The sequence below is a fragment of the Mastomys coucha genome, unplaced genomic scaffold (assembly GCF_008632895.1).
Source record: "Mastomys coucha isolate ucsf_1 unplaced genomic scaffold, UCSF_Mcou_1 pScaffold15, whole genome shotgun sequence".
Lineage (NCBI taxonomy): Eukaryota > Metazoa > Chordata > Mammalia > Rodentia > Muridae > Mastomys > Mastomys coucha.
This window is the reverse complement of record NW_022196897.1, coordinates 3,608,119-3,624,317: the sequence shown is the minus strand read 5'-3', so window position 1 is coordinate 3,624,317 and position 16,199 is coordinate 3,608,119. Positions and strand designations below refer to the sequence as shown.

Below are 16,199 nucleotides of genomic sequence, written 5' to 3'. Positions count from 1 at the left end.
TCAAAATACAATAAAGTAATCATGGTCTATGGTTCTACTTGCAGTGTGTGCATATGCAAAGAACAGGCAGATACATCAGAATGTTCTGAAGTAGTGCATTTCTCTTTGTGCTAGAGAAAGCTTTCAGAAGTTTCAGGTCAGATACAAGGTCTTTCAATGACATAGACAGTCTGCCCCACAAACATGACAACTACCTGTTTGTGTGATGGGCACATTTTCAAATTCCTTTGACGAGGATCTCATGAAGCTTCTTCCCAGGTGATGGCTTAATTCATAATGAGATCATATAGTAACACTGCAGACACACTATGAACATTATGAACTAGTTTGTGGTATGAGAGAGATTAACGGTATTTTTACTATGTAAAAATTATTAGCACTTCAAGAATAATTCATTTAAACTCAGCCCAGATAGATTTATTTTCTAAGTAACTGATTTTGGATTGATGTATAAAAAGAATTCTGTCTTATTTCACAAAAAGAATTGTACTTGGGATCAAGTTTTCTCACAGACCTACTAAAGTAATCTTCACTTATATAATTAAAGTTTTTCTTAGTATTATTGCTTCTAATATCTGAAAAAAAGTTAATTAAGTACCTAAATATGAGAGAGAAAAGGAGAGCCTCAAAAGCCACGTCACCATGCCATTTTCTTCCTCCATGTATGATTGCTGACCACTTTAATTTCTATGACATACCCATTGATGATGGGTCATAAGACCCTCACTCTATTCAAAGTCCATATCATATCTAAGAAGAAGGAATGCTGCACAGATGGCTCTGAGCCTGTGGGCCTTGCTCAGTCTCCTCCCTTGATCTGTTACTGCTGCATCCTATGCTCTTTTTTCAATCCCATTTCACATGGTCATCATCCTTTATGGTACATAAGCACAACAATGGACAGTTTATCTTGGACACTACTGTTTTTATTCCTGAACTTTCTTATGTTTCATTAAACTCTGTTTAAATAAATTTGCTATTATTCCTTTTGTTAACCTATCATTTGTATAAAGGAATGTAAGGTGTGGTCCTTGTAAGTAAAGAAAGGCATCAAGGATTCCTCTCCAATACCTTCAATTGTACTGCATTCAATGTCAACTTTGAAACTTTCATATTATCTAAATTCTACTAATATTGTCTATAATTGAGAAAAACAAAAAATTAATTAAACAGAAAAGGCAATACTGATTACCTCTTAAAAACTCATCAATTAGGACATAGTTCTACTGGAGGACGCAGCTCTACCACTCCTGGGCATATACCCAAAAGATGCTCCAACATGTTATAAGGACACATGCTCCACCATGTTCATAGCAGCCTTATTTATAATAGCCAGAACCTGGAAACAACTCAGATGTCCCTCAACAGAGGAATGGCTACAGAAATTTTTGTACATCTACACAATGGAGTACTACTCAGCTATTAAAAACAATAAATTTATGAAATTCTTAGGTAAATGGATGGATCTGGAGAATATCATCCTGAGTGAGGTAACCCAATCACAAAAGAACACACATGCTATGCACTCTCTGATAAGTGGTTATTAGCCCAGAAGTTTGGAATACAGGAAGAACAACCCACAAACCACAAGAAACTCAAGAAGGAGGAAGACCAAAAGATGAACATTTCATTCTTTCTTAAAAGGGGGAACAAAATATCCATGGAAGGAGTTGCAGAGACTAACTATGGAGCAGAGACTGAAGGAAGGATAAGCCAGCCTAAATATAGCTATCTCCTGAGAGGCTCTGATGGTACCTGCCTAATACAGATGTAGAGGCTCACAGCCATCTATTGAACTGAGTACATGGTCCCCAATGAAGGAGTTAGAGAAAGGACCTATGAAGCTGAGGGGTTTGCAGCTCCTCAGGACGAACAACAATATGAACTAACTAGCACTCTTAGAGCTCCCAGGGTCTCAACCACCAACCAAGGACTACACATGGTGGGTCTGATTGTTCTGGCAGCATATGTATAGTAGAGGATTGCAAATTCGATCATCAATACTCCTATTGATTAAGAGGAGTTCAACCCTGTGAAGGTTCTGTGTCCCAGTGTAGGGGAATGCTAGGGCCAAGAAATGGGAGAGGGTAGGTTGGCAGGCATGGAGAGGGGGGAGGCATCGGGAGGTCTGTTCTTGTTGTTTTTGTTTGTTTGTTTGTTTGTTTGTTTGTTTTTGGAGGGGAAACTGGGAAAGGAGAAATTTACATGTAAATAAAGAAAATATCCAATAAAAAAACCTCATCAATTATTAAGTGCATCATTAAATCTGCTTCTTTGTATCATGATTTATTTATAAGAAACATACACCACAGAGATACACAACACACACACACACATATACACACACAGAGAAAGAAAGAGACAAAGACAGAGATAGAGAGAAAGAGAAAGGAGTACTTAGAAAACTTATTATGCATATAGGGCAAACTTTCTCATGTACATAATGCTACAACACAGAATTATTCATTTTGTAGAATGAAAGATGTTTTCTAATGGGCTAGAGAGAAGGACCATCTCTGATCACTAGCTGTTGTTTTAGAAGGTTAAGGTTTGATCTCCAGAGCGAAAATGTCAACTCACAGTCATCTGTAACTCTAGCTTCACAAGGTCTATCTCTTTCTTCTGGCTTCTAGGGGCACTACACACACATGGTGCATTGACATACCTGCTGTCAAAATTCTTATACATACAAAGTAATAAATAGCTGGAAAATATTAATGATATAATTAATAAAGAATTATTACTTAAAATAGTATTCATAGTTAATATATGGAGCCAAAATATATGCTCATCATAAATGGCTTGGTAAAGAAAATATGCTATGCACTCACAATTCAATATCATTCAGCCATTTAAAATAATGATGCCCTACATGAAATTCACAGGTAAATACATAGAACAAGAAAAAAATCCTTAGTGCTCTATCTCAGACCAAAAAGACAAATTTGATATGGATTTACATCGATGATATACAAGCTAAACTCCACAGAACCACAGAGGTTGTCTATAGTATAAAAGAGTAGGAAGGACAGAAAGATTTTGTTAGGGGAGAGAAATAGACTAGATAGTTACCTATGGACAGGAAGACTGAAATTGGAGGATCAAGTGGGTAGGAAAAAAGTAGAGGAGAACAAGAAAGCAAATATAGGTAGAGATGGCTAAGAATAATAGCCATTTGAGAACTTGTATGGAAACCTTATATACTAGATGCTTCCTAAAATATGTATATTCATGAAGGCAATGTAAATGAAATCACCTAATAATGCTCCCAGAGATACAACCCCAAAATGGACATATCTTGTGAACAAATAAAGCTTCCAGTATAGGGATTGAGTTACATATAAAAGGAAATCCTCAAACAATCCAGACTGTTGCAAATGTTGCTCTCCACAAACTGATAACAAGGCCCTATTCTGGAAGACAATGCCTACACAACTCAAAGAACATGGAGAAGTCAAGCTAGTGCCTATATGGAACCTTAACTCCAATGTTATAGCATCCTTGATACTAGAATATACAGAGAATGCTACCAAAATAGAAACATAAACACCAATGCACTCACAAATCCTTTGATCTTCAATGCTTCCCAGCTTGCAGAAAATGCTAGGGCAATAATGGCACAAAGTTTTTGGAAACAACCAATCAATTTGACTTTAGGGCCACTCAATAACACAGAATCCATACCTGATACTGCTTGCATCTCCAAGGACCTAAAACCAGATAACCCAGGGATCTAGTGGAAAATCAAATTTTACTGTGCTATTAAAATAATATAGCAGTAACATGACTTCTAATGAAATTCTGCTATACTCAGCCATCATCAGAGAACCTTCCTCTTTCAGTAGATGGGAACAAATACAGAAACCACAGATGGATATTACACAAAGAGTAAGAGATCATGGAATACTGCTGTAAATGGCATGTCTTCATCAAATCCATTTCCCCAGTGCTCAAGGAGCCATGCAGAAGAAAGGGCAAAAAGAGTGCAAGAGCCAGAAGGTATGCCCTCCAAATCAACATGATCAAAACTCATAAAGAACTCATAAAGACAAAGGCAGCAAACATATGGCCTGCCCAGGCCAGCAACCATGGCCTCTGCATATAATATGGCTTCTACTTTAGTATCTTTGTAGAATCACTGAGTACGTGAATGAGAGGGTCTCTGATTCTTGTGCCCTTTATTTGTATCAAATGGAAAGATGTGGTCGTGCTTAAGCTAGGTGATATAAGACAGACAGACAAATACTATATATTTTCTCCGATATATGAATATTTAAAATAAGCCAGCTGGAGTACATGATTACTATAGGCTGAGAAGGCCGGCTAAAGGAAGATAGATCTTAGAGAATAAGAACTAAAATATGCATAGATAAAAGCGATAAGTTATCATGTTATCTACAGGATAGTGGAGTGATTATAGTTGATAATAACCTATTACAAACTGTATGACTTGGTAGAAAATTCAAAAGCTCCAATAAAGAAGAGATAGAAGTGTTTATTAACCTGATATTTTCAGTATATATCATATCCATGTATTGAAAAAATCATACTCTCATCCATAGGCATACACATTTATTATGTATTAATTAAAAGTTAAATAGTCAGAAAGATTAAAAAATGCTAACTACCCAAATTTGAGTTTTACATATTTTATGTATCTATCAAATTTTGAAAGCATACCCCCTAAATTTAATTTTTAAGTTTAAATATTAATTTCCAAAATTAGTCTTTATTCTAGATCTCAATAGAAAATAGTATATTCTATGTGTGTGGGGTGTGTGTGTGTGTGTGTGTGTGTGTGTGTGTGTGTGTGTGGCTGGCTGGTTTGCTAGTTGGCTACGCAGACTAGTCCTGAATTTTCTCCCCAAAGTAGCATGCATAACACTTTCTGGGGGATTATGAAGGTTAGCAAGTGTAGAAGAAGCTTGCAACTCCGCTGTAGTTTAATTGTTCTAAGGTCTATGACCAAAGTGTGCTGTAGTGTCTTCAACAATAGGGTCTTAGTATCAATTCTGATGGACAATCAAGAACATAAGCAATACTCTTTGAGGGACTCTAGCACCCTCCCTGGACAGCAGCTTCTAGAGAGATAACTCACAGCTGACTCATAACCTCTGTGACTATCATTATCCTTCCTTGAAGGATACCTTTATTTAAGTTCCTCTTTCGTGTATTTTTAATCATTTTTAGAATAGTAGCTCAGATTGGTTTTAAAGCCTATTACATAAATAGGAACTCATTCCCAGTTCTGTAAACTGGACAGATATGTTATAGGTCCTAAAGAAAAGCCTACGACTATGATTTTGTTAAACAATCCTGTTGTTATACATACTTCTAATTATTCAGTTTTATACCTACATATTAGTTCTGGATTCAGGTTTTACCAGAGAAGTTTCTTCCTTCAGCAGTCTGTAGTTAATGATGAAATATGTAATTCTCCCAAGCACCCAGAATAAGTAGTAGACATAACACCCCCTTTTAAGGTTCAGAGAATATCAAGGAAGAAATATTACAAAGATTATAGGAGTCAAGATGGGGAGATGTGTAACAATGTCCTTTGGACATGACATGGCCATTATGCTCACGAGTTTAATAAAGCCACATTTATCTGCATTTGATTTGCACAAGATTGGGTCCCTCAACACTTCAGCATGGATGATGGAGGGGCCTATGATACCCCACCCTTCACAGAGGCAGTGCTGGCAATGAATGCATGTTGGAGAAGTGTGTAATTTCCTTCACTGGTGTAACTAAAGGTAAGTTGCCCTTGCTCCGTGGGACTTCTGGTCACACACAAGCAAGTAACTCTACACTCAGTGGGTCACATGTAAAAACAGAAGTTATGAATGAAAAAAGATGTATTGAGAAGGGTGCAGTGATAAAAATCAGGCGATGAGGGAGGAGAGTAAGATGAGAAAATATTGAAAGAAACAGAAATGATGGCTTTAAAGCAATAAATAATTTATTTTGTAAATAAAATTACTTAACATTGAAAAATATATCAAGTGGATCTGTATCCTGTATAAAATACTAGTGACTATAATATATTTCTATAAATAAGAGCAAATTGCTTGAATGTTTAAGGTTACAATACTCACAAAAAAAGATATCTTACCTTTGTTTTGTATGCTGGTACTTTGAAGTGACTTATAGGAAATTTCACATTCATGGGATATGCTGATGTCATCTACAGCAACTGTAGCATTTGATGACAAAATGGTAGCTTCTAAAATTAACTGTTATTGCAGAAAGATAAAGTTATTAAAATATAACAGAAGTAAAATCTCAAAATCATTTTCTTTCAATAAAGAAACTCATTTACACTGTTCCATTTTTCAATCTAATTTTAGAAAACTGTTGTGACCTGAGCATTCAAATTATAGTTACATAGTCATAACTGCTTTGACAGGCTCTTATATAATCTCAATATGTTAGGTAACCTTGTTTCAGTTAAAAGTTGCAACATTCATCATCAGTGAAGGGCATGCTTTCCATTGCCATGAAGAGTCATATGCACTTGAAATGAGCTCTTTGGGGTAATCAACTGTGTGGTTCACAGCACAATTTAATTGAGATATGAATTCATTGTAATGGTTTGACTGGAATGATTCACTTCTACATCTGAATATTTAAATATGCATATATATTATGTGTAAATATAGAAACATACATTTTTGTGATAAAGATTATCATTAAGTATATATAGCTGTTATTTATATTTATTTACTAAAGAACTACAGGGCATCCATTTAAATTTATTTCAAAACTCTGAATGGTGACTTGACATACTTTTGTTTTCTTCTGTTAATCACTCATATTACTCCATGTGTTTATTCTACTACAAAAGGGAAAACAAGATTGAGACAAAAACAGAGAAGAGAAGATAAGGAGAAGGAGAAAAAGGCTGAAGAAGAGGTGAAGGCAAGAAGGAGGGAGCAAGATAGAGAAAAAGCAGAAAGAAAGTGGGAGTCAGGAAGACGACAATGAAGGAGAGAGACCTAGGTAAGTTACTTCCAGAGCCCTGAGGACATTGCCAAATGATACCATCTTTGGTAGCTCTCGCTTCATCTTATCACTATGAATATCTAATGTGAAGATACTAACAGTTTACTTATGTTGAAGCTCAGAACATGCTTCTCCATTTCTTGCAGTAGAGACATTCCCACAGTGTTGCCTTTATATACAGTAGCTAGCGCTATGGAAATCTCTGAACTCCTTCTAAAAATAGATCACACTATTGCAATGTGACAGATGACTTGCCTCATAATAGAAGGAAATAGAAGGAAAGATCCCTATAGAAAAGAGCCAAAAATAATCTGAATAGAGAAGTTTGGTGAAGTTTCTTTTTATATATTACCCTTAGATCATATTTTTTGTTCAATTTTGTATTTCTGCCTATCTGTCCTTTCTCATAGAACCCAAGCAATAAAACATAGTTCACTTTAGATTTTTAGGAGTTTATTTCTATTACCTATGTGAACATAAACTTGATGGGTACTTCTACTGATTTGCTTTTATTATTCTAATGTTGTGATCCATCAACAAAAGGCATACCTTATATTATATCACAAAAATTAAGTTAAACCCTAATAGTAATTTTTGCCAAACATGTTGCTCTAAAGAAATAGAGACTACAACCAAACCAAAAGCAAGTGGATATGAACATGGATGTGGTTTTAGAACAACCAATTAGTTGGATAGTAAACTGAATGGATACAATGCAAGGGTTAGGACAAGTTTAGTAGAGACTAATTGAATGACATTATTTAAAAGAAAAATAACTTAGGATACACAAGTAACCCAATTTATCTGCATTTATACCTGACATGAGCATATTTTAATGTTACTTTTGATATATATACATATACACATATACAAACATATATATATATACATATATATATATATGCATAACTTATGGAATACTATCATTATTAATATATTGTCTTTCTTAGTTACCTTTCTAATGCTAAGATAAGAAACTATAACCAAGGCAACTTATAGAAAAAAAAAGAGTTCATTGGTTACAGTTTTGTTTAATTATTTTTTTCTATTGGTTACAGTTTTAACAGGTTAGATTCCATGCTGAAAGCATGGCAATAGGCAGGCAGTAGCTGAGAGCTTACATCTTGATCCACAGACATGAGGTGAAGAGCATGCTAATTGGGAATGGCAAATGGTTTGGGATTTCTAAACCTTAAAGTGCAACCCCAGTGATACACCTCCTCCAATATGGCCATCCCTCCTAGTCCTTCCCAAACAGTGCTACCAATTACTTAGCAAGTATCCAAACACATCAACCTGTGGTGACTATTGCCAATCAAGAAATAGCATGTGAGTTAAACCCATTTCTCTCCATTTGTACCTAACACTCACACAACTAATGTGAGTTAAGCAACTTGTGTCCTTTTGGTAACAAATACATACTCCCTATGGAATAATCACCCTTTTAACATATTGTCTCTCTGATGTAAAATGGGAGGACCTTCAACATGTGTTTCTGATTTAAAAATTCAAAGAAAAAAATCAACAAGCTGAAATATGCAATAGTTTATATTTCTAGGTATATTTGATTAAAAATACACATATAACCAATCAATGGATAGAGTGGACTCAAACTTAAAATAAGGCAGTCTAGTATGTTTGAATCAACAGACCCAGACTGTGATGGCAGACAGTAGCAGCGAGGAAAACCAGCTGTCCTATTTGCAGTTTTTGATATTTTACCATGTGATACATAAAATTTGTATAATTTGTAAAACTCTGATAGTACTTGGTTTCTTTAAAATCTCGGCTAAGAGATCTGGTTTTCACACAAGAGGCAGAAAATAATAGCACAGATTTTAGAAAAGAGTTTTTGCATAATATATACAAGCACTATAATTTAGAAAATGTTAAAACTATTCACTAGTTTATTTGTGACTACTTTGAACTTGAAAATTCCTCTTTTATATTTTACTGTTATATATCATTTATAATCGGTATATATTATTATGCACTGATAATGTCAATTAAAATAAAACATGTGATTTTTCCAATTCAGAAAAGAGACATTTATCAGTAGAGAAGCAAAATGGTGGAGGAACCATTCTGTGTTCCTGAAGAGAAGCTTATTTTTACTCTATATATCTAACTGGTACGTCCTTGCTAGAGGTGAATTAGGACACTGGCATTATAGCTCATGAAGATTTGGATATTTAAGTTTGGCTACACAGAAACATCAGATGATTCATTAGTGTTATTAAAATGTAACTTTAAGCATACCTCAAAATTTATAAAAAAATAATATTTAGTCACTACCAACCCTTCTGGTTTACTACTCTGCAATTAAATTCAAGACCACATATTGAAAGATTACAATGATACTATTAGTTAAAAATCACCCACTTTTTAAAAGTGGTTCCTTGATCTTATAATACAGAACTATAAAAACTGCCAGCTTGGTTCTATATTTTTTAAAAAATTGTCAGTGTGTGTATGTGTCTGTATGTCTCTGTGCAGGTACATGCTTGCTATTTGACATTTGTGGAAGTCAAAGAAAATATGTATGAGTCAGTTTTCAGTTTCTAGTGTGGGAATCAAAGTCAAGTCCTCAGGTTCTGCAGGATGTTCCACCAAGTCATCTCACTTACCTCTTATTTTTAATCACTTAAGTTTTTTTTTTTTTTTTAGGTTTAGTTTCTTATAGTTGTTGTTTTGTTGTTCTTATCTAGCAAGTCTTTTGTGCTGTGAAAAGTCATCTTTCAGAACTACAAGACTGATAACTAACAAGTATACAGCAATTAATTTGGAAGAAATATTTCAACAGTAGAAAAGGGAAGCTAAAAATTTTTATTCAAAGAATCCTCAGGTAATCTGAAAACTCATTTTCTAATTAAATGTAGATACATTTCCTTTTCAAAATTATTTTTAAAATTTTGTTGTTTTGTTTTATTCAATTATAATTATACTATAAACCACAAAATTTCTTACTTTTGGAAGTTATAACTCATAAATACTGTCAACATTTATGTGATTATTTTATACATCAACAAAACCAGAAGCAGAAAAACCAGAATAAAATAAAACATAACATCTGTCCCCACCTTATTATATAAAACACAATGAAGAAAATTAATTACTGAACTAACAGAACATAGAATTTGTTAGAAATAGAAAGAAACTAGAATGTGGAAGTAGCCATATTTTTTTAGAATTTACTATATACAGTTTTAACCTTGTGAATGTGGCACAGATTTTGTATTCATTTTAAAGTGAAAGAAAAACAATTGTAGAGAAGTAATTGGCTAAATGTCACAGAACCATGTGGAAGAATGGTAGCCTAAGCCATTGCTTGTTGCAAATATATAATATTGCAAATTATTTTTAAAAGTTTGTTGTTTTGTTCTATTCAATTATAATTATACTTTAGACCACAACATTTCTTGCTTTTGGAAATTTTAACTCATAAATGGTCTTAATATTCAAATGATTATTTTATACATCAACAAAACTAGTTTACCCAGAAGTAAAAAGTAAAACATAACATCTTTTTGTTCATGTCATTTCTTGAAATAAGGATATCTTAGTTGCTTAGCACATGGTTCACACGAAAGCTTTCAATCAACTCAAGGTTTCCTGAGGATGTGCATGGAGAACACTGAGGACTCAGCAAGTTTCCACAGATGATATTTAGTTTGTATTATAAATCTTACCCTTCACTGATGCTTCCAGTGATGAAATGTTATTAATAACAATAAATCTTACAGAGAATGTACATCAAACCACTCATTATTGAAAAGATAAATGAGTCATTTTCAGATGAAACCTAAAATATGACACAATTGTTTCAATAGGATTTAAATATTTAAATATACATTAGACCAATAAGAAATAAAGGAAAAATACTCAAATAAAAACCCTTTTGATATTAGAATTTAGAAGAGAAGTTACAAGAGATGGAATGGCAAAGTGCAGGAATTTATTTATGTGAAAAGGGCTCAGCCTAGCAGCCGGACATGAACGGACAAAGTGAAAACATCGGGCAGGATATATCAGACTAAAATTCTTCCAATTCTTCTACCCAGGTGACGGAGACACTCCTGAAAGGCTGTTAAATTAATTTCCTTACAGAATCAACAGAAAACCTAATCCTTTCCCAGCAGGAGAATGAAAGGCCTAGCAACTAAGGGTGATTATTCCCTAGGAAACGCCAAGCAATGTGTTCCCTGCTATGGTCTCCAGTTCACATCAAAGCACCACACTGCATCCACATTTCATGGTTAAAATGAAGTACATAGGTCTCATAATCCAGGACCTTTCTTCTTTCCCGTGTTTAGACTGGATTGGATTTCCCTAAATAAATAAGTTCAGAGCTTAACCATATGCAGCCAATGATCAAACCAAGACCAAAGCCACCCTTAAAGAATGCAGCCTTCCAGACTTAAGTATCCTAACCTTGGAGTGTTTCTAAAATACTCATTCAAAATACATTTAGATTTAAGCTCTAGGTAGAATATCTGTGGGCACAATATCCTCTTTATTTGTTGTTAATACATGAGCTTGTACATAGCTAGAATCTTAATATATAATTTCTGGATTTTAAAGATATACATAGAAAAACCAATAACAACTAATATAATAACAGCATTTTTCTTGTGTATTTGAACGTGTAAACAATACCAAAGCTGTATGTATCTTTTTGTATAATTATTGTTAATACATCAACAAATTGTTGACATTTACTCAAAGTATGACTGCATGTTTATTTCTTTTTTTATTACTGACTATAAACACTTGGTAATTTTATGTCATATTGCTGTAATGAATAAGTTGTTTATAGCATATGAGAATGCATATTTTACATATTATATATACATATATGTATATGTATAAGTGCACAAAATCCAAAGTAATTCACATATGAAAGTTATTGTAATTCCATAATTCCTATCCAAAGTCTATGTGGGCCAGATAGGTTCTGGATCCAAATATTTGGGATTTAAGATTGTTTATATAACCTAAGTATCATTTATTACTGGTTGCATTACAGAAGATGAGTACAAGACAGGAAAAACATATTCATAGTTAAATAAACTGCCTAAATATCTTCTACTGATTTGCATCAGGTTCTAAATCTCAATATTTCAAAAGGACACTGAATTCCAAGTTTAATATCAGAAATTTCTGATTTGAGAGCTCAGGTGCATAACAATGAAATTTGATGAGAAAGGTTAAGGGATTCTCCCCTTTGCTTCTTTTTAGTGACCTGTATTTTCTACAACAAATACATGCTACAGTGAGCATGTAAAAGGATTAAAAAAGACAGACGAAAGTACAGAGGAGGATTACCACCTGGGATTCACCCCGAATTAGACATATATAAGGCTCAACAAAAATTCAGTGCCAAGGATTGTTTGAAAGAAAAGTTAGGAAGGAACAAGTGGGAGAGGGTTGGTTGGTGAACGGGGTGGGGGATAGGGGACAGAGGTTTTGTTTTTGTTTTTGTTTTTTGTTTTTTTCTTTTTTTCTTTTTTTCAGAGGGGAACTGGGAAAGGAGATACCATATGACATGTAAATAAAGAAAATATCTAATAAAAAAGAAAGAAAGAAAAGTTAAAACATGGTACTAAGCCTCAAACATGGTAGAGAGGGTCTAGGATCAGTAGTGCAGGGTGCACCGTCACCATCTGAGGCCACCACAGCACAATATAACACAAAATCACCAATCAACAACCTAGCTAACATAATCTCAGATAATGAGGGGAAGTCTCAATTTGCATAGCAAAGCAAATCTAAAACTCAAACCCTAAGTGAGTAATATTAAACAGAATAAAGTCTACATTTTGTTGAAATTCTACAGTGACAGTGGAGGAGAATTTCCAGTCACAGGAAGGAACATCAGCCATTTCCTTAGCCCATAGTATTTCTTAGACAGCTAGGCCTTATCAACAGGTATTCTCTTTCCTTCACAACGTCAGTAGATAACAGACACTGATGGGTTGTTGTGATGAGCTTCCATCTAAGTAAAAATGAATACATTGAAGCAGTTGAATGGAGGCTAGAAGCACTAGAGACAAAGAATAAATTGACCTCATTTTCTTGACTTGTTTCATGCTATAGAGACTAATACTGAGATGAATGTATGGAAGTCTTTGTGTCAAACACTTCTCCCAACAGAAGTCATCCGCAGTTGTACCTATTGAACGCTGGCATCAAATCAGGAGACTTCTCTGGCTATAGAAGTCTCTAATTATTGAATCCAGAGTTTTGATCAAAAGAACTTTCCCTTCTAAATATGAAAGAATCCTGAATCTATTTTATGTACACCATTCCCAAGCAATTCCAGAGTGATGGTCACCACAGCAACAAATACAGCTTGCTCCGTGAGAGAGCTCTTTACATGTATCTAGAGTTTGCTTGTTTGTTTACTTATTTATTTTTTCATCCCAATCACTCCAATTTGTAAGTCTTCTATAAATTGAATGGTCACAGAAGTTGATGTTTGTTCCATCCTCCTCTTTCTTACTGGGAGGAAGTACCCTGTAATCACCTTGCTGCCATTGGGGGCTACTCTTTCTGGTGAAGTAGCTGAATGCAGCAAGAAAGCTAAACTTTTCCATTTCACCTTGTCCATCCAAGCTTCTTTTTGCAGAGGAAGTTGCTGGTTTCCAGAGACATGTGGTTAGTGTTAATCTTTAAGTTGACAAGATCAAGAATATCCTCTGAATGTGCCTGTGGGGATTATCTTGATTAAGTTGATTAGTCTTGGAAATAATATCTTCCAAGTGGACAAAGCCATTAACTTCCTGGGCAGGGATTCTGAATAGGATAAAATGGAGAAGCAATCTAAGCAGTAGCTTGCAACTATCTCTACTTTAGGATTGCAGAAGCAATGTGACCAGCCCCTCAGCTTCCTGCCACTGTGGCTTCCCTGCCATTTCAGTGGAATCTGGAGCAATGAATCAAAAATCATTTATTTCCCCTTTAGTTGCTTTTGTCAAAGCATTTTATCATAGCAACAGGGAATGAATCTAAGATACATGCATCCTGATTTTGTTTATTGTGTAAGACAAAAGTCTTCTCCTACAATGAAAACCCAGCCTTTCTCCAGCAGTCAGTTACTATCTGGGTACTATTTAGTCCAAGTAAAAGTCCTAATTTAAACACACAGATATAGATTTTAAGAGCACCTCTATAAAAATATTTTGGTTTCTGTTTGACTTCTACATTTTATCTCAACTGATTCTTTAGAAAACATTACATGAGTGTATGTTATTTATCAACTTCAGTTCCATCAGTCAATCTCCTGCCCCGTAGGAGAGGAAAAACAATAGCACTAGGTAAAACAGAAGCTTAGAAGGCTTGAGCAAGTTCCTATAATGCTGTATTTGGCCTAGGATCCAGGATTCTAGAACCCACCTACATAGACAGCATCTTCACTACTATCTCTTTAATTCTCATCCTCTCCCAAAGGACTTTCTTTATCATTGTTATAGTTCTTTCAGGTTAGGAAACAGAAAGATGCAAGATGATAGTTTCAGTCAGTGAGATCAGTGACTGAGCACCCATAGCCCCTGACTCAGGCGTAATGTATTTTCAGCACTCCACCATTTGATCTCTAATTGCATTATCCAGAAGGAAGTCATGGTCCACGAAGGTAGAACTGCTGCATCTACTTACTGACTGAGATGCAGTTACCTGCTTTTATTACTGATTAAGACAACTATATCAAAGATCAGCAAATGCCCCTGTATTATAGGACAAGAGCAGTAGGAGGAAAACATGGGCACAATTCATGTCATTTTTCTTCACCTCAGATATGCCAAGTTCACATAGGAGAAAGCACTTTTTCTACATGTTTGACATTTTCATACATATATCCAATGAATTGTGATTGCCTTACCCTGTCTTAGCCCTCCTCCTTTACTTATGAAGTCCATCTTATTACCTAGGACCCCATTTAGAGAAAATGAAATCCCTTCCCCTCAGCAACTTAATTCATTAGCTCCCTGAGAAAATTATGGGAAATCACAAGCACCCCTTCTATCCATGACATATGTTGAAGGGTCCTGCCTTATGCAAGTAGCCATAGCAAGCTGTGTGCTCATGGTGGCAATAGCTGTGTCATATCTAAATGGCAGCATTTCATGATACTTTTACTCATCTTCCAGCTCTAAAATCCTTTTCAAATTTCTCTTCTCTCAACCATCTGATGTATTATTTCTAATAGTTGCTACACTTTCTCACATAATTCTGAAATATTCGGCCAAAGTAACTATCTAGTTGCCTGGCAAGTAACTAATGCATTAATATGGCTAGGTTATTAGTACAGTAAGCATTCAATGAATATGTTACTTTATTGTCTGAAATGATTAATATGAGGCACCTACTTTCTGATGCAGTGCATTATCTCCTTATGTGCTTACCTGGAAAGGAAGAGTAGACTCTTCAGCTTTTGCAAGGAGATCGACTTTTGCTTGGCTCCACTGAGTTTCAGAGAATTGAGTCATTTCACTCTGCTTTAGCAAAGTTCCATCTACTGATGTCCTCGTGAAAACAGAGAGAGTGGAATGCTCTGATAAACGATACCAAAACCGCACCTATATATGTCAATACATAGATTGATATTACAGATATATCATGTATTTTGTTTATAATTTAAAACAGCAGGTCATCAATGGGTGATAGACATTCTAGTCTGACTGCACTCACAGGTAATCTTAAATGAATATCACCCTCAATTCCCTCTCCTCAAGGCTCAGGGAACCCTGGAAGATGAAAAGGTGTAAGAGCCAAAGGCAATAGAATAAACCAAGGAAATATGTCCTTTTAAATAAACGTGGCAAAGTATGTATGAACTCACAGAGATTGGGGAGCCTGTACAGGACTTGTCCAGGGCTGAAAGAAGTGGACACATGTCCCCTTTGCTAACCCAGAAGATATCTCTAATTGTAAAAGAAAATGCAGTTTTTCCGAAGGGAGTCTGAGTGGAGAAACTAACTACCCTTAAAGGTAGACCACATGCCCAGCAGTTCATAGCCAACAGAAAACCAACTGAATGCCACCTTCAGAGATACCTTGCCTCATAATCTTGTGTCAGGGCTTTTCTTTTCATTTTTGTCTTATGTTTTATTTTTATTTTGTTGCATTTTATGTATAGATTTCACTCTATCTTTACCCTAAAAGTTCTCTGTGTGTATATATGATTTCCCTGTTTA

General features: G+C 35.0%; 1 protein-coding gene across 1 annotated transcript in view; it reads right to left on the bottom strand.

Moving 5' to 3' along the window:
• The window catches only part of Malrd1 (MAM and LDL receptor class A domain containing 1), a 694,431-nt gene that overhangs the window by 547,820 nt on the left and 130,412 nt on the right, over positions 1 to 16,199 (bottom strand). Inside the window, exons 12-13 of the mRNA XM_031373295.1 lie at positions 15,408 to 15,581; positions 6,116 to 6,236 (exon numbers count right to left, since the gene is read on the bottom strand). Coding sequence (XP_031229155.1) covers positions 6,116 to 6,236; positions 15,408 to 15,581 — 295 coding nt within the window. The remainder of the gene's footprint in view (positions 1 to 6,115; positions 6,237 to 15,407; positions 15,582 to 16,199) is intronic.